This window comes from Apodemus sylvaticus, chromosome 20 (assembly GCF_947179515.1).
Source record: "Apodemus sylvaticus chromosome 20, mApoSyl1.1, whole genome shotgun sequence".
In the NCBI taxonomy this organism is placed as follows: Eukaryota; Metazoa; Chordata; class Mammalia; order Rodentia; family Muridae; genus Apodemus; species Apodemus sylvaticus.
Genome location: NC_067491.1, coordinates 17,784,456 through 17,803,975, shown reverse-complemented (window position 1 = coordinate 17,803,975; position 19,520 = coordinate 17,784,456). Strand labels below are relative to the sequence as shown.

The 19,520-nt window shown below is 43.7% G+C and overlaps 1 protein-coding gene across 2 annotated transcripts in view; it reads left to right on the top strand.

The window, feature by feature from the left end:
- The window catches only part of Ptprb (protein tyrosine phosphatase receptor type B), a 113,455-nt gene extending 101,847 nt beyond the window's left edge, over positions 1-11,608 (top strand). For both annotated transcript variants that reach the window (XM_052165789.1, XM_052165790.1), the window contains 2 exons: positions 4,087-4,207; positions 5,691-11,608. In XM_052165789.1, coding sequence (XP_052021749.1) covers positions 4,087-4,207; positions 5,691-5,713 — 144 coding nt within the window. In that variant the 3' untranslated portion in view covers positions 5,714-11,608. The remainder of the gene's footprint in view (positions 1-4,086; positions 4,208-5,690) is intronic.
- The last annotated feature ends 7,912 nt before the right edge of the window (positions 11,609-19,520 follow it).

The window sequence follows — 19,520 nt, the reverse complement described above, 5'->3', positions numbered from 1 at the left end:
GTGCATGTGTGGCTGTGCATGTGTGTGAGTGTGCATGTGTGTGAGTGTGTATGTGTATGTATGTGTGTATATGTGAGTGTGTGTGTGTGTGTGTGTGAATGTGTGTGTGTGTGTGTATGTGAGAGTGTGTGTATTCAGGCTCCTGGTTATTTTCAGATACAACTTGGGCTGTGCATCACTTCTGTGAACCTATCCAAACTCTTGGAGTTACACACTGGCCCCACGTGAGGGCCTCTGCTCTAACCGTCACTGTCTGCCTTTCTGAGCAGAGGCAGCAGCCATGGACCAAAGCTCCTCCTTTCTGAAAATAAGCAGGAATTCAGTCGTGCATGGTGACTGCTCTCATGGGAAGGAGGTTCTGGCACGTTATGGGATGTAGTGTCTCCACTCCCATTTAAGAGCTATCCTAGACGTCACCCATGACACCGGCAACCTGTATGTTAGCCACACTACACTCCCCGACTCGCTTTCACCATCTCTTCCTAGGATGATATTTTCTAGGATCCTCCAAAGGATCTCAAGCATTTCCTGTCCTGCATAAACCTTTATAAACAATTCTAGTTTACCATTTTCTAGGTATTTGATCATGTCTGTCCTTCTGCTAAACTATGTTCTTAGGAACCATGAACCGAATGGCTATACGTGTACTCTCATAAATCCTATACAACAACACTACAAAGATTGGTAGAATTAACTGGAATGGGATATGTTAGCACTCAGTCAGCACTGCCCCCATTAGAAAAAAATCTTTTGTGAGTTGACGGTTACATTTTTTTTTTGCATTAAGAATTAAACAGGGGTACAGTAGCAACTTGATGATTTTAGAAGTAATCAGTTTTTGAAGGGGCATCCCATTGGGAAAAGGAAAGTTGATATTTAAGACAAGTCAAATTAATAGAGAGTAATTAGTTTCAAAGCCCATGGTGGATCACTGTTGAACAATGTATTACTAAGCGATGGCCTGGGTGTAACAGAGTTCACTCACAGCTTACCTCTTCCATCCATAGGCAATTTAATTAAAAAATAGGGATGATATGGAGCTGGAGTTACGCATGCTTACTGCTCTTTCAGAAGGTTTAGATTCAGTTCTCAGCCCCATGTGGATCACACCCTGTAACTACAGCCTCAGGGAGACAACCTCTGACCTCCAAGGGTTCCTGCACATATATGGTGCACATAAACTCAGGCAGACATGCACACACACATATAAATAATCGGTCACTTTTCAAGGTGGGATAAAACCAAGTACCATCTGTGATGTGAGACACACACACACACAGTAATAGTTCTAATACTGTCTGATACTGTAGCAAGCCTTGCTTATGATTGGGTTTTTGTATATTTGTTTGTCTGTTTTTGTTTGGCTTTTGTTGATGTTATTTTATGTCCTAACCTAGCCGATTCCACAGTTCAGTGGCAGAGCTCTTACCTAGTATGTGTAAGGCCCTAAGTTCAATTCCTAGCACTAGGATGTAGCTCAGGTGGTAGACTGATGGCCCACCATGCAAAGAGCCCTGAGTTCATCCCCCAATTTGGAATAACACTGGGCATTCTGAGCCTTCCTTCCTCTAGTTCCCAGCACTTGAGAGCTAAGGCTGGAAGATTAGACGCTCAGGGCTAGCCCTGGCTAGACAGCAAGTTCAAGGCAGGTCTGAACTACGTGAGACTCTTCAGAAAACTGAAAAATAAAAGTTTGAATTTAGTGGCTTTCGTAGACACACTTTCTATAGTCCCATTAGAATGCCAGGCCAGGTTCCCATCAGGAGTATGGTCTAGTGCCACCTGTAAAAACAAGAACTGTTCACTTTGAAAAAGCATTAGTGCCGGGCGGTGGTGGCGCACACCTGTAATCCCAGTACTCTGGGAGGCAGAGGCAGGTGGATTTCTGAGTTCGAGGCCAGCCTGGTCTACAGAGTGAGTTCCAGAACAGCCAGGGCTATACAGAGAGACCCTGTCTCAAAAATACCAAATCCAAAAAAAAAAAAAAAAAAGAAAGAAAGAAAGAAAGAAAAAGTATTAGTGAGGGGAGACTCTTATTTCCACACTGTATCTCAAACCTTTAAAACCCTACAAGCGCCATGGCATGGTCGCCTTACACACACAGTCCAGAACGTAATCCGTGTCCATCTACCTGGTACTGGCACCGAGTCTAAGACCTTGCATGGGCAGAGGATATTATCTGGAGAGAAGAACCAGGGTTCCTCGTGTTGCAGGAGAATCAGACTCTAAGACGCCTCACTGCTCTCTCAGCCTGTGGGAAGAAAGCCAGCCTCCCTTGAATGCCGTACAGCCTCCTGGCCCTCTTACTCCCTGACTTCCATCAATGGCCACATTGCGATAAGAAGCACAAGGCCAGGCACTACAGACAACAGACCTGCACCCCTTAGCAGAAAGGAAGGGAATCATAAGTTTGGTTGCCTGTGGCCAAGACTCTATCACCAGTGGAATCTTTGTGATGTCTTTATGGTCACCAGGACACTTAATCCTCTGGAGTTTTTTAAAATTTTATTTATTTTATGTATGTGAGTACACTGTCACTGTCTTCAGACATAGCAGAAGAGGGCATTGGATCCCATTACAGATGGTTATGAGCCACCATGTGGTTGCTGGAAATTACACTCAGGACCTCTGGAAGAGCAGCCAGTGATCTTAACCACTAAGCCATCTCTCCAGTCCACCCTTCTGTATTTGTTTTCTAAAATAGTTAATCCCCAAGTGGCTACCCTGAGGGCCTGTCCTCTCTAAGTAACCCCCCTGTAGGTCTCAGACATCCACCTGAATGAATCTTTGAGGTTCTTCCATATTTCAGTCTCAGATGCTAAGAGGACAGAGACCTAGACACTGAGCTTGTGTTTGAAATTGTGGCAATCAATGGGTTAATCATACACACCTCCTTTATCTGAAATAGAAGGGGCACATAAGAGGAAAGAGTGTGCAATGAAATGGATTCCTCATAAGAAAATAAATCAAGGGCTGGAGAGTCCTGAGTTCAATTCCCAGCAACCACATGATGTCTCACAACCATCTGTAATGGGATCTGATCCCCTCTTCAGGCGTGCATGAAAACAATGTACTCATATGTACCCATATACATAAAATAAATCTTTAAAAAAGAAAATAAATCAATATACTGAGAACATGAACTTGGGGACATCATACCTCTAGCGTCAAATCCGAGGATCCCATTTCTTGGCTATGCAAATTTGTCAGAGCTAATGAACTCTGGATCTCTGTTTTGTGGTTGCATCTGCTTCACAAGGGTGTCATGCTCTTAAGACAGCTTATGTAAAGGACATAGCTAAGTGTTTACATGTGTCTTTGTGAGGGACACCTTGTGTGCAAGACATAGCTCTAGGCATTCACAGCACATACTGCAGAGATACCTATCATTTCAAGAAGAGTGGACTGGAGCTGAGGAGACGACTCAGCCTGTCAAACGCTTGCTCTCCAAGTGTAAGAACCTGAATTTGGATTAAAAAGCCAGGCTCCTGAGTGAAGTCCCAGCCAGCTCTGGTACCAAAGGAGACCACGTTTGAATGAAAGAGAAAATAAAAAATAACAGAAAAAAGAGATTATAATAATACAAAATCCCAACAACTGTGATGTTTTGTGACAGTCCTGTACTGGCTGCTTTTGTGTGTCAATGCGACACAAGCTAGATTCGTTAGAGAAAGGATCTTCAGTTGAGGAGTCATCTCCGTTAGATCCAGCTGTAAAGCATTTTCTCAATTAGTGATCTACTGAGGAGGGCCCAGCCCATGGTGGGTGGTGCCCTTCTTGGGCTGGTAGTCCTGGGTTCTATTAGAAAACTGGTTGAGCAAGCCATGGGGAGCAAGCCAGTAAGTAACACCCCTCCATGGCCTCTGCATCAGCTCCAGCTTCCTGCCTTGCTTGAGTTCCAGCCCTGACTTCCTTTGGTGATGAACAGCAATGTGGAAGTGTAAGCTGAATAAACCCTTTCCTCCCCTACTTGCTTTTTGGTCATGGTGTTTCATCACATCAATAGAAACCCTGACTAAGACAAGTCCCTTATCTTTCTTCTGCTTGAGGGCACCTTTCTCTGATGTGTTTCCTGCCTTCCCACAGTGTCAGTATGTGTATCTGCATCAGTGTGTGAGGGATGTCCTCAGAGCGAGGAAACTGCGGAACGAGCAAGAAAACCCCCTGTTTCCAATCTATGAAAATGTGAATCCAGAGTATCACAGAGGTAAGACCTCACCAGCTTCCACTTCATTGGCTGTAAGATTATTTCCAAAATGCATTCAGTCTGGAAACTAGTACTAGCTCAAAGCTCCTCCAGCACAAACCTCCAATTTCTTCTTCTACCCCCCAAAGACTACCCAAAAATAGCAGCAGCAGAGAGGAGAGGCAGAATGGGGAGGGGGTTCCACAGTTAAACAGTTATCAATACTTTGTGCAGTGCTGTCGTGATAGCCAAGGCTCACACATGGAAGGAAGATGCTCTGATGAAGAGCATAGCATGGCAAGTTAAGAAATGCAGAGTGTAAAACAGGCAGAAGCAATATATATAGGGGGTGGGGTAAACTGGAGGAGACCTACCAGTCAAATTGATCTTTATAAATCTTCTAGAACAAATATTTTTCAGATTAAAAAAAAAATCAGGGGTTAAAAAAATGTACAAAATTCTTGAGGTGTGCTTTTTGTCAAGCAATAATTAACTGGCAAGAAGAGGATTCCTGCCTCTGGCGCCTCCCAGGCTGGGAAGGGGTGTTATAGGTATCAGATTCTTGCTCTAGACCTGTGTGTTCAACTCACCCTTTAACAGACACATCTCAGACCTGCCTTCTCTGTTTTTCAGTGCTGTTTAGCTGACAGGAGTGTCTCCTGAGGTTTACTTAGTTCTCTGCAGCCTCAGTTCCTGCCCACCCAGCCAGCCTGTTATTATTCAGTGAGCTGTAAAGAACCCGTTAGAGGAGTCCTCTGCAAATCAGATAATCTTTTGTGTTGTAAATAATTACCCCCTAATTTATCTGTGAAGTAAATTAAGGTTTTTGCATGTCAGCTTCTTTTAAGAAACTCCAGGATGGTGGAGGTTGATGGGGGTAGATCTTAAAGGGTTCTTTGTCTTGTATTAACTTGTTTGAGAATCTTTGGAAAACTAAGCTTGGGTGTGCCTAGAAGAAGCTAACTGTGGGCTTGAAATATAACAACTATCCTAAAGGCCGGGACTCAAGCTGTAGCTCCTAAGCTGCCTGGAGTTCATAATCTATGTCCTCTCAGACAGAATGCTGTGTCCTGGCTTTGGCCTGCCTCTGTAACTCAGAGGCAAGGACAGGGGCAACCAGAGTTCCTTCCAAGTCCCGGCATCTGCCTTTCTCAATGGGCTGGGCTAGCTCCATAGTGATGTTCTGTCCTAAATAGCTTAGTGATATCCTGCATCGCTCCACCAGTGTCTTCCCTGGATACATTCCAGAAGTAGGACAGTGGAGCCAGTCTCTCTCTACAGCAGCTGCTCTCATTCTTCCTGATGCTGTGACCCTTTAATATACAGCTCCTCATGTTGTGCTGACCCCCAACCATAAGCTTTGCGTTGCTACTTCATAACTGTACAATCGCCATTGTTTTGAATCACAATGTAACTGCCTGATAGGAGACCCTTGGTGGAAGGGAACGTGACCACAGGTCGAGAACTGCTCTACAGTCTGTAACCATCCCATCTTTGCTTCCAGATGCAATCTACTCAAGACATTAAGAATTCACCCGAAGATTCCCTGGATAAACGTTTTTCACTGTGTGACTTTAAAAAACAAAACAAAACAAAAAACCCTGCTTCATGCCCTGTAGGGGTGCCAGCCATTTCTGTGGATACTATGTATAATTTATTAATCTGGAGAATGTTAAAGAATGTATGTAATTTAAAGGTTAACAGATATTATTGTATATACTTGTATTTTGTAGTTTCTCCTGTAAATATGTATTTTTTCATAATGTTTAAAATTAAGCTTTATATAATACTATTTTTCCACACTAAAGTGTTCACGGCTTGTTCTACATAAACCTATTCAACCTGTATGACAGGGCCACTGGTGAGACGTGTGTGTAGAAAAAGTTGCAAGGACAGTCCCTGGGGCTGTTTCTTACCTGTCCTGATGGTCACTGGGTAAACAAAAGTCAGAGCTGGAGAGACCATACCACAAGGCTAGCAATGCTGAGCTGCATTCTTACACGAACCCTGGGATCTAAGGAGTATAACAGCCAAACAAAGATTAGGTCTGTGGCCAAACCTTTGTGGTAGACCATATGCCAAGAAATTAAAACCAAATTAATGAATTAAAAGGAGGATTCCACAGCACCAAAGCTGAGCTTGGTGTCATCTAAACTAAAAGCTTTTTGTCTGACTCCTTCTCCAAGGGTCCCTAGCCATGGTCACCTTGAAACTTGCAGCTTCACCACAGGGTTAAGGGTTCCCATAGTGAATGACACTAACGGGATCATTCAGGAACCTGCCTGGGACCTCCTGCACAAAGCGGTGTGCTCCCCACAACAGTCCCAGCTGGTTTTCCTCTGGAAAGAGTCCTGGTAGATTACACTCCTGATCAGAGGAAGCACGGTATGCTAACAACTATGCTTAGAACTATCTACATCATATAATGAGTTAAAAAGTAAGTGATGGTAAAAAAAACACACACACACACACACACCACAGCTCTCCTTAGCTTAAAAAGCCTTCACAAGTTCTTTCTAAGTTCATACAGTTAAAATGTTGTCAAGGACTCACCTGAAGCTCCGTTTACTATAAGTGACACCACACGCCCTACCAGTTTTATCATTAAGACCTGTGTTTTATTTGACTATGAATAATTCCAAGTGACTCAGAGAGTGGACATTGACCGGATCAAGGTCGGATTCGTAGATGTTTCCTGTGGAAAGTCTAGAAAGAGTCCCAGGGATGCCTGAGTGAGACATCACACTTGCTGACCTCAGAGCCTCACTCACAGAAACAGCACACCTCTCTCTCTCTCTCTCTCTCTCTCTCTCTCTCTCTCTCTCCCCTCTCTCTCTCCCCTCTCTCTCTCCTCTCTCCTCTCCTCTCTCTCCCCCCCCCCCTCTCTCACACACACAGGCATTTTTGCTACATATCACAAATTCCCATAATAGGATGGACATAATTGAAAGTGTAACGATTGAAAGTAATTAACTGTACCTATTGTGTAGGTATATATCATTGTAACTTTAGTTTGTAAATATAATGTGATATTCATCATTACATAACTACACACCCAACCTGGAAATGTTTTTTTAGGGAGTGTTCGGAGTTTATAGAAACAGGGGAGTGGTTCCACAGGATCCCTGTGAACAGCATTCAGGGTTCTCACGGTGTCCCTATGCTCTGTGTCCTCGTGAAAATGAGCTCCACCGGGCAGCTCTGGCCCTGTGCCCAGAAACATGGCGGATCTTTCGAACAGGAAACCGAGGAAGAGAGGTGTAAGCATTCAACTGTAACCAGGGAGAAAATAGAGGTGAGGCATGGCTTTGGTGTAGGGTCTGTTAGGGATCGTTGTTTTCTTAGAGGAAAAAGGAAGAAAACTAGGCTGAGGGAGCAGCTATGAGGTAGCACGCTTGTGTGTCCATCTCTCCCTCCTCCTGAGAAGAGAAAAGAAAGGGGGAGGGGAGGTGGCACCAATGGATGTTGTAAACCGATGTTGCTTGGTGCAAAGCATGTTGATAACATGGAAAGAGAGGTTCATGTTCATTCAGAGAAAAGTTCCAGCAGGGGCTTGAAACCTGCTGGGCCCAGTTCCAAAATCCATTTCTTTGTGTCCTCAAGGAGAGAAGCCCAGTGGGGTGAAATTAGCACTGGTACTGTTTTCAATAGGAAGGGGAAGACTGGTGAGGCGAGGAGAGCATAGTGCTGCCCTCCCTGGGGCACCTGCCAGCAGGGGCTGGAGCTGTCTCTACCGCAAGTCACTAGGCATAGAAGAGAAAGCAGCTAACTGCGCACACACGCAGTACAACCACAGAGCCCCTGCAGGTCTGTAACCGTAACTCACACACCTCAGAGCATCTCAGGTGGAGTCTGAGTTACGGAAATGAGCACAGCCACACCTCCAGGGGACATCATGCTTTCTCTCGCTCTCTATTCCAGGGAATACTAATCTTTCCTCTATACTAGTTTTAAAGCCCCCTTAGCAACAAATACTTCTCTATAATCTCTCTCTTGGGAAGATGTAATACAAGTCTCATTGATCGAATTTAGCAGAGAGCCAGACTGGGAATGTAGCTACTGATAGGAGGCTCACCAGGCCTGTGGGAGGCCCTGGGTTTAGTCTCAGGTACCACAAATAAGAGAGAAAAAGAAAGGTTTCTTCGCGGTTCGTTCTGTTGGGTGCATCTCCCCTTAATTGCTTAATTACGCGGATGTGCCTCGGTAAGCACTCCACTTCCTGCCGTGCCCGGCATCCTGGCATCCTGTCTGCACCTGAGCTTGGCTCTGCTCATTAAAGCTTTCAAGTACTTCAAGGTTCTCAGACCTTGAGAGAGTCTGTTTTGCATCTTAATAATTATTTACCCAGGTTCCTTATAATTAACTCCTCTAATCTTTCACATTCAATCAATTTCACATTACCAGTCTGCTTTGCTCTGGAAGGCTGCCAAGTTTCCCACACTTGAATCAGATTTTTCAAAGATGCATCTCCCTGTCTGGGCTTGCAAACGTTCATCTTGAGGAACTTCCCACCCTTCAGTACCCAGTATTCCACCCTCCCATTTCTTGCTGCTTCTTCCTGGCGAATGGCTCGCTGTGCTGGGCAGACGTGACTTTATCTTCAGTCCATCTCCTTCCACACATTGCTAGCATCTCCTAACCTCAACACCATACAAGAGTGATTAAGACTTAATTTTTCAACATTGAAACGGCAACAACACAGCAATCTGGGGTCAGTTATATTCAGGAGGCTCTGTAATTAATTTTGTTATTACCTCTTGGAGGGAAGCCCAAAATGATATGAGAAAGTAATGTGAAACGCTTTAGCAGATGGCCAGCAATACAAAAATAGGGCGCTCATGATACACTTCACAGTGCTTCTCTTAGCTCTGTGTTAAGGCTCTAACTCCTTATATTAAACACTTTCTGATCCACTCACAAAAGGAAGGAAGGAAGGAAGGAAGGAAGGAAGGAAGGAAGGAAGGAAGGAAGGAAGGAAGGAAGGAAGGAAGGAAAGAGAGAGAGAAAGCAGGAAGGAAGGAAGGAAGGAAAGAAAGAAAGAAAGAAAGAAAGAAAGAAAGAAAGAAAGAAAGAAAGAAAGAAAGAAAGAAAGAAAGAAAGAAAGAAAAAGAAAGAAAGAAGGAAAGAAAGAAAGATCTGCCATGTACTAAATTCTTGTTACTCTTGTCCAGTTAGTTCATGAGCATTTTGGAAAGTTGAATCCTGAAGTTACTAGATCTATATATTTGCCTCGGAGCCCCAGCCACAGAACACTCTAGAATTTTGTTCACACAAGCTTCCCCGACCAAACCTGACCATGCCACACTGAATAAGCAATAAGCCATAGCTGGTTGTTTGGAGAAATAATTCAGAGGTTTTCTGAGTTCTGTTTCATTGGAAAAAAAAAAAAAGAAGAATGTGATTGGCCAGACAAGAGTTAGGTAAGAAGGCATGAGTTGTCCCGGAGAGCAAGCTCTCATCCCAGGAGTCCGCAGAGACGTGGCACGCCTGCCTGAACCTTCGTTACCACTCCAAAGATCGTTAATTAACCAAGCTTGAGAAGTCCAATGTCTGAAGAATGTTTCACAGCAAAGGAAACTTGACCACAACTGCAGAGAGGAAGTGAAATGATGAGAAGAAGGAAAGGCAGACATCAGGAAGGCAGAATGGCCCGTCTTCCTTCTTGGGATGGTCTTTGAGCATCTGGTCATGTATTTCTATTAGGACAAGTGGACTGAACATCCCTAAGCCCCCAATTTGAAACTCACACTGTTCCCAAGTCCCAGGCTTGTTTGAGCACCGACTTGACGCAGTGGTAAGTTCCTCAGCTGGTCTCGTGAGGTCTCTCAGTCAGAACACAGGTCTATTATAACTACCATGTAAACTTACTGTCAGCCATTCACACAGAACACATGAGAGACTGCGATGAACTTCATGTTTAGACTCAGGATTCATCCTCAAGACTCATATTTATTCAAATATCCCATATTTATTTTAAAATCAGATTCTGATTGAAAGCATTTCAGGTAAAGGATCTCTGACTTGGGTGACTGTTGTTGGGATTCACCGTGGCCACATCGGTCAAGCTAACTAGCTGCAGTTGGACTGGCTCCCTTGGCTTTTGAATTAACCAGGTGTGTGACTAAGTTTGCAGGGCTTGTCACTGCAGAGACAGCACCTTAGAGTCTTATAGTGCAGGATAACTATATAGGATATAGTGTTTGACCATTTCGGTTGAACCCTAGGGTGACATTCAATGAGGCCATGATAACAACAAAAATCTGGTCTCTTCTAAAACTGTGTGTAGCTCTGAAAACACTTCCGGCTGAAAGTACTTGTGAGGGTATTTATCCTTAGAATAAATACATGCATTTTATTTTTCAAGGATTGTTTATATAGATAACATTCATTAAGTAAGGACATTGTTGGTGAATGCTTCCCAAAATAGAAGTTTATATAATGGAAATACTTTAAAAAACAATCTATTAAAAGATATGCCAAAGATTATTTTTTAACCTATATGCCAATGCATATGATCTTATGTAAGATACCAAAGAAAGTTGTTCAAAACTGTAAATAGTGTCAGACAAATGTAACATGTCTCTTCTCAGAATAGTCACAAGAAAGATTATTTGGATTGTTCTCTGCCTCAAGTAATTTTCTTTCAGAAATGTCATCCTTGCCCCATCAGTAAGCTTTTCCATTGCCTCTGAGATGTGTTTTAGGAGCTGTGTATATAAATATGCATTGCATTGAGAAAGGAATACATGTGATTGTGGCTTTAGAAATCCAACAACCTCCATCTGCCAGTTGGTGGGAAGGTCTGCATCAGAGTTCAGTGTCTCTGGCCTCAGTCACACTGACAAGAGAGGCCACAAGGTCCCCACTTAAAGAGCACTCCATCTTGGCCATTGTTTGTATGACTCAGTTCTCCAAGAACAAAGAGCAAGTCTCTCTGCTTAACTTCCACCACTCGGAGACCAGTTCACCGCTCACACACCCCGCACGCACGGTTTAGAGCGGAAGTTGCTCCTGGCTGTGTGCTTTGGACGTTAGGTTGTGCCTACTGTCTCTGAAGTCCACAGAGGTGCATTTGGCTGCCTCATCATCTGTGTGAAGCATAATATATAATGTAAATAAACCCAGCGACTGAACCTATTATGTTCTATACTAGAGCACTTTCCTGGTTTCAAAATCATTTATGTTCTCTGCAAATCTAGTAAAATGGCAGTAAATGTATTTATTTTTTCCACACTGCAGCATCTACCCACACTATTGCATTGTAACCGGTGTTGTTTGAACAAAGAACCTGGTCAGTCTTTCTATTTAAATAATGTATTGCTTAATATATTTTCAGATATGTAACTGTGGTTAAAGGAAACCTATATGGAATCTTGCACAAACTGTCACCAATATAGGAATAAAAACTGCTGCTCATTGAAAGGGAGTGTCCTGTCTTCTGTTTGAATGCTTCTTGCTTATCATCTCCAGCCCAAGGAAAAGGTCATAAGTGACTGTTTTTAAATTAACACACACACACACACCAAACCTTCCAGGCTGTTATGACGACCATGGATATCTTTACCTGAATTTCTGTGGTGGGGACATGGTCTCCTAGAACACATGGTGGACTCTGCTGTTGGCTATCTCTGCCCGAATGCTTGTCTTCACGATTGCAGTTCACTAGTAACCAAAAACGCCCTCCCTGACTAACAGCAAGGCTAAATGGTGTGTTCTCAGAGACCTGGGCCGTCAGAATGGCTGGGAGCCCTTCAGAGATTGTGCTCACCTCTAGAATTATGAGTTTTCTTTGTCATTTCAGTTGAACGATCGGTGTCCTTTACAACTCCTGAATTTACTTTTTTTTTCTCTATTATTTTGGTTTGCGTTGTCTTTCTGTAACATCTTACTCCAAAACTCTTTACTTTTAAAAAGTGTCACAACAGATTCACACTTAAGACCTAAAGCAATCCTTATAAGAAGTTTCTAGGCTCAAGCAATGATGGTAGAAAAGCACTTTGTTGAGTGAAGTGGGACTATTTGTTTTTCTTCTAAAGAGTCCGTTTGATAGAATTTGTTCTTTAAAAGAAGACCATGACAAAAGAGTCTGACAGCTTAACAAGTAACGGCATTTTCTGACGACCTGTGTTTGAGTCCCAGAATCCACATGGCAGAAAAGAGCCAGTTCTTGAAAGTTGTTCTCTCATCTCCAACTGAACTCCTGTATCCCCCAAAACATACATACATACATACAGACAGACAGACAGACAGACAGATAGATAGATAGGCAGGCAGACAGACAGATAGATAGACAGACAGATAAATAGACACATACATATACACACATACACATACATGCACACACACACATGTATACACACACACATGCATGTGAGTACACAGAGTAGCATCTAGCCTAAGACAGGAGGATTGCTTTGTAGTGAATCTTGAGTTACAAACAATTGCATGTCACTCAACATGGCTTGCTGAGAACCATGCCATGCTCAGTTCCTCTGGAAAATCAACAGGTTCTTTTCACCCCTGAACTATCCTGGCCCCTGTATTTTGAAGTCACACCTTAACAAAACTCATCATAATCGTTTTAAATAAATTTTTAAAGATTTATTCATTCATTCATTCATTCATTCATTTAAAGTACACTGTACAACCCAGAAGAGGGCATCAGATCCCATTACAGATGTTTGTGAGCCACCATGTGGTTGCTGGGATTTGAACTCAGGACCTTCAGAAGAGCAGTCGGTGCTCTTAACCACTGAGCCACCTCTCCAGCCCAACTCACCATACTCTTAAAGACAAAACACTGAATAGGAAAGACTAGCCCAAGCTAACCTCTAGCCTATGACACCCAATTGTACACCCCCCCCAGTGCTGTGAGGCGTGCCCAGCTAAAAATGTTTTCCTCATGTGGTAAGGTTTATCAAATCTCAGTATAATAAGCCACCCAGGATCCAGGAGATGGTTTTGATGCCAGTAAAAGAAGCATTTGTAACAGATGGTGCTAATCAATGGTCAGGATTTTAGCCTGAGGAAGAGAACCTAGCAATAGTTCTGCACTAGAGAAATAAACAAGTGCTTCCTCAGCATAGAAGATAGCAGGCCCAAGTCAGGCTCCATATACTATGACTTCAATACAGTCCTTCCCGAGGGAAATATTACTTTGATGACAGAGAATGTTAGTGTAGTTAAGCTTGGCCTTTCCCGAGACTTCCTGTAACAAAAGCTCTCTCTCTCCTTTGATCAAAACCTCAGTCAGGTTTCAGAATCATCTGTCTGATTGAGCCTGACCTTGGAACTCCCTCTTTGTCAACTCACTGACAAAAACCTCCCAACTGTGATATATGATCACTCTCAGAATCGTCTCACCTTCATCCAGCAAGAATAATCTTGACCTCCTTTTTTTTATTGGCTATTTTATTTATTTACATTTCAAATGTTATTCCCCTTCCCAGTTTCCCCTCCACAAACCCTCTATCCCACCTCCCCCCTGCTTCTATGAGGGTGCTCCCCCACCCACCCACCCACCCACTCCTGCCTCATCACCCTAGCATTCCCCTGTCCTGGGGCATCAAGCCTTCAGAGCACCAAGGGTCTCCCCTCCCATAGATGCTACACAAGGCCATCCTCTGCTGCGTATGCAGCTGGAGCCATGGGTCCCTCCATATGTACTCTTTGGTTGGTGGTTTTATCCCTGGGAGCTCTGGGAGTCTGGTTGGTTGATGTTGTTCTTCCTATGGGGTTGCAAACCACTTCAGCTCCTTTAGTCCTCCCCTAACTCCTCCTTTTGTCTTGTCCTTCATTTTTTCTTTTCCTTTTCTTTTAATTAATTAATTTATTTTTTTATATTCCACATTTTATCACCACCACCCATCCACCCTCCAACTGTTCCACATCCCATACCTCCTCCCTATCCCCCTGTTTCCACGTGGATGTCCCCACCCCACATGACCTCTAAACTCCCTGGGGCCTCCAGTCTCTTGAGGGTTACGTGCATCTTTTCTGACTAAACACAGACCCCACAGTCCTCTATTGTACGTGTGTTAGGGGTCTCAGATCAGCTGGTGTATGCTGCCTGGCTGGTGTTCTAGTGTTTGAGAGATCTTGGGGTCCTGATTTATTGAGACTGCTGGTCCTCCTACAGGGTCGCCCTTATCCTCAGCTTCTTTCTGCCTTCCCTAATCCAACCACAGGGGTCAGCTGCTGTCCATTGGTTGGGTGCAAATATCTGCATCTGACTCTTTCAGTTGCTTGTTGGGTCTTCCGGAGTGTGGTCATGCTAGGTCCCTTTTTGTGAGTGATCCAGAACCTCAGTAATAGTGTCAGGCCTTGGGACCTCCCCTTGAGCTGGATCCCACTTTGGGCCTGTTGCTAGACCTTTGACCTCCTTTTAAAAAAGACCTTTTACTTAGATTTATTTACGCCGTATTTTATGTCTGTGAGTGTTTTGCTTGAATATATGTCTGCTCACCATGGGCGTGCCTAGTGCCCATGGAGACCAGAAGAGGGTATCGGGTTCCCTGAACTGGAGTCATGGATGTTTGTGAGCCATTATGCTGATGCTGGGAATCAAACCCGTGTCTTCCATCAAGACAGTACGTGTTCTTAAAAGCAGAGCCGACTCTCCAGCCCCTCCCTTGACCTTTGATGCCTCTCCACACATTTTCAGCCGCTGACCCTGTGAGTTCTGGGATACTCCTCCTACATCTCTTTGTTAGAACCGAGGTGAGCGTGATCTCTTCCCTACTGCAAGGCCATACTGCAATCGTCTTTGTGCACACAATCTTTCCCATGACCTACTTTACTGTCGCTAGCACATGTTGTGCATATATTTTAATGAGTATAATAATGCAAGAACGTTTGTGCCAATTATCTTAATATACATTTACTTTCCCAAGCGCTCCCAGAGCTCTTGACCCCAGAAAAGCACTTGGCAGTTTTTACCAAAGAGAGAGCACTAAAATTATGTTTCCTGTCTCTCCTACCTTATGCAAGACAGTGGTACACGCCTCCAATCCCATCAAGGGGAGGCAAAGGCAGAGGCAGGCTGATGTCTCTGAGTCTGAGGCCAGCCTGGTCTACAGAGCACATTCCACAGCAGCCAGGGCTACGTAGAGAAGCCCTGTCTCAGGAAAAAAAAGAAGAACAGAGAAACAGAAAAGATGAAGGAGTTGCTTGAAATTCAGCAGGACGGTGATGGGTGTTCTTTGAGAGCAGAACTTTTCTTGGCTCGTGGTCAGCTTAGCTTGGGGGAGCTATATGCCCTGTGATCAATGGTCACCAAAGACACCCCGACTCCACAGCTTCCAAGTCCCTTGTCTCACACCCAAGAAGAATAAGGAAATGCAGGCAAAGGGGGAACAGAACGAATGTTATTTATTAAGTCACCTCGTGCCTTCCTCTTACTCCTCCAGTAACTGTCACCACACCACGCAGAATTTTCCAAGCCCCTCTCATCCCAACTTCTGCTCTCCTCTGCTGCTGCGGCCTCAGCTGCCTTTCCTGGTCTTTTCTGGGATTTATACTTTGTATACAACTCCATGTCTGTACAGGTTAATAAATGAGCAGTGTGTGCTCTCAGGTTGATTTGTTCCTTCCATCCTGTCCTCATAAGGCACTGAGTGTCCTCTCCACCGATACGACCCCTCCCAGAAGACTAGACGGGATAGCATAGATGCTTACTGTAAACTAAATCCCACCTGTTTCCTCCAAAGTCCAAGAACATGGCTGGACAATGCTCAGAGATAGTAAACACATATGGCGAAGGGAAAGAGACTGACGTATGCAGACATGACCTGAGAGATATGAAGGATATCTTAGGTTAAGATAGACCCCTGAAGAGGTGAAACAAAGCCAACTCCCAACTCCAAAGATTTTAGAAATCGGAAGATAAAGGGGTCACAAGGACCAAGACAAGGAAAGCAGACCTCCTCCCAACCCAGAGTTTCTCAACCTTCCTTCCCTTTAACCTCATGTCATGCGGACCCCCAACCATAAAATTATTTTACTGCTACTTTGTAACTGTAATTTTGCTACTTTTGTGAGTTGTAATGTAAATATCTGTGTTTTCCAGTGGTCTTGGGTGACCCCTGGGAAAGGGCAGGTCAGCCCTAAAGCGGTTGTGACCCCTGGTAATCACTGTCATTAAGAGAAAGTTTGGAAAGGTCCACTTTGGGTGCATGTGTTATGAGGGAAACCAGGGTCCCCTTTCATGATCCTTAGCCTCATTAACAAAATATTTTAAGAACAGGCTCAAGGGAAGTCTGAGGACAATTTATCAAGAGTTTAAAGGAAAAACCATAAGGCAGGCTTGCTGTAAATCTTGGCTGCTGCTCAGAAGGAGATGGAGAAAAGAAAGAACATTTTGCCTTTTGAGTTGGGCATAGAGATTTGGCAAGGAGCCACACAGCAAATGGGAGGCGACTTCAGAGAAAGAGTGAAAACACTCGGAGCACCAAAGGGTAAATTCTGCTTTCCTGATTGAAGCCCGTGGACTCTAGAACAAAAAAGCACAGAGAGCAGGGATTCTGGGAAGGGGCATATGCTATCTCATTTAGGAGATAATTATTCCTCCCATGGATATAGAGGAGCAGATTATTAGTCAGTGGTGTATCTGATGACAGAATGGAACCTGGAAAGGGTGCCAGACAAGAGAGTCAGATGCAACAGATAATGATGTCCAAGTCCAGAAAAGACCTTGAAATGGAGAGTCCTCTAGCAAGTGCTCCTCTAGCAAGTGCTCCTCTAGCAAGTGCTTCTCTAGCAAGTGCTCCTCTAGCAAGTGCTCCTCTAGCAAGGCATTGGGGTAAATCCACCTTCCAGACGGGGTATCTCTTAGCCAATTGACTGACCTGTCCAATTGGATTAGTGCTTATATTTTGGATAGTGTGAAATGTTAGAACTCTACCCAGGCCATGGGCAGACTCCATTCTCCTGGCCAGGAAGAAACAGCTTTTTCTTAATAGGACTCTAATGATATATTGCCATTTAGGAGATGGGATAAAATTGAAAAGCACATAACCCATTTCCACTATAAAAAGCCAGCGATCTAGTTCCAAGGTCAATCAACAAAGAGATCAGTGTCTGGACTGGAATTTTAACCTCACCAAGAGTATGGCCTCCAGGCAAGGGGGCTTGCTCATTCAGACAGAGGTTAGAAACCAGAGTTCCCTTCTGCTCTTCCTGACCAGAGAAACAAGGACATTCTGCTGTTTTCTGGGTCCCATCTCTAAACTGTCAGCAAACTTTTTAATCTCCTGTTCTCCTAACCACGAAGGATGAGAGTGCAGGAAACCAGGACCTCATTTCTACAGTTTCACTCAGGCCCCAGCGTGGGCAGGGAAGCCTGTGAGTCCCCACTTCCTGGAGAGCTAAAGTCCTGAGGCTTGGGAACCCACCCCTGCTCCAGAAGGATGTCCCTCAGCATCTTCCTTCCCAGCAGTTTCCCTTGGCCTCCGCTATGCATGGATTCTGCTGGGCAGTCTGACCCAAAAGAAAGGCACAGATCGGGCTGGAGAGATGGCTCAGTGGATAAGACCACTGACTGCTCTTCCAGAGGTCCTGAGTTCAATCCCCAGCAACCACATGGTGGCTCACAATCATCTGTAATGGGATCCAATACCTTCATCTGGTGTGTCTGAAGACAGTGACAGTGTACTCATATATATAAAATAAAAAATAAATGAATAAGTAAATAAAATTAATTTTATTAATTTTCTTACATTCTTTTTAATTTTTTTAAATTAAAATTTAAAAATTAAAAAGAATGAAAGAAAAGCATGGGTCTAGAAAGAGAAGAAATTCTAGGCTGCTCCAGTGCACTGTGATTTTTAATTCTCCAGGACTGGTTTCTTTTTCTGTCCATCTTGGCCTGATGTCATTCTTAGTAACTTTAAGTATGACTGTGTCTATGAGTCTTGCAGATATCTAAGCTTTCTCCATGTCAAGCCCTTCTCTGGATTTTTCTTCACTGTCTCCCCAAATATAGAAAGAAGTCTTCCATCCCTGGCACTTCGTCCTAGGTCCCATTCTGTCACCACACATGTCATCTCACTGAGTAATAATTTGCTCCACTATATCCGATTTCTCCCCTACAATAGTCCTAACGTTGGAGCTGGGTTGATGGCTCAGCATGTAAGAGCTTTTGTTGCCCAAGCATAAGAGCCTGAAGTTGGATCTCAGCACTGTATAGAAAGCTAAGCAAGGCAGTTTGAGCACCTGTAACCCCAACGGGGACAGGAGGATCCCTTGTCTTGCTAGCTGTCAGCCAAGGTCCAGGTTCAGTGAAAGACTCTGTTTCAGAGAAATTAAGGCAGGGAGTGACAAAATAGGATACTCAATGTCACCCTCTGGCCTCCACATACACATGAATAGGCATCACACATATCCTCATACATATGCTTATCACACACACATACATACATACAAACATACATGCACATACACACATACACAAATATATCACACATATATACACACACATACATATACATACACACACACACACATACACTTTTATTTCTTCCTCATAATCAGAACCACAACAGGTGGTTGGTACAGAAAGGCCCAGACTTTGCCTTTACAAAGGATGTAACCCTTTGACTTCTCTGCAAATACAGTTGGACACAGAGTCTCAGAGATGCAGCCAGAATCTGAACTGAAAACATATTCCATGTAGCTTTACATTCAAATCCATAACCTTGTCAGTATATAGTCACTCAAGCATAGAGACCCATTCCAAGGAGCGCTTCCACCGCCGATCTCATTACTGGGAAACCTTCACCGCACACTTGCAAAAGCTGACGTGTCTGTATCATGAGGCAAGCTCACTTTTACACACCCACCATTGCATGTGAAGCTGTCATGAAATGGAGCCTTGATTGCATGGCATTTCTGCATTCTAGAGGAGTTTATAAAAATTAAGCTTTTTATTATTTTGTGAATTATCCTCAGTACCGGGGGTTGAACTCAGGTCCTGAACATACAAGGCAATGGTTCTACAACTAAGTACACACTCATCCCAGTGCAGTTGTTATTAAACTTTTATTGCACATTTATTTATTCTGCATGGGTGTACTTACAAATGCCATGGCCCACATATGGAAGTCAGATGAAAACTCAATTTTCTTTCTCTAGCGTGAGTTCCAGGGATAAAACTCAGACTGTCTGGCCTGGCAGTAGGCTCCTTCTATTCCTCAAACTATCATGTTGTCTATCTCCAACACAGCATTTTGTAACTGTTTGGTGCTGATTTATTTGTTACTTTTAAGGTTGGTTTTTTCCTTTCTGTGTTTTTCTTTCTTTCTTTCTTTTATTCTTTCTTTCCTTATTTCTTTCTTTT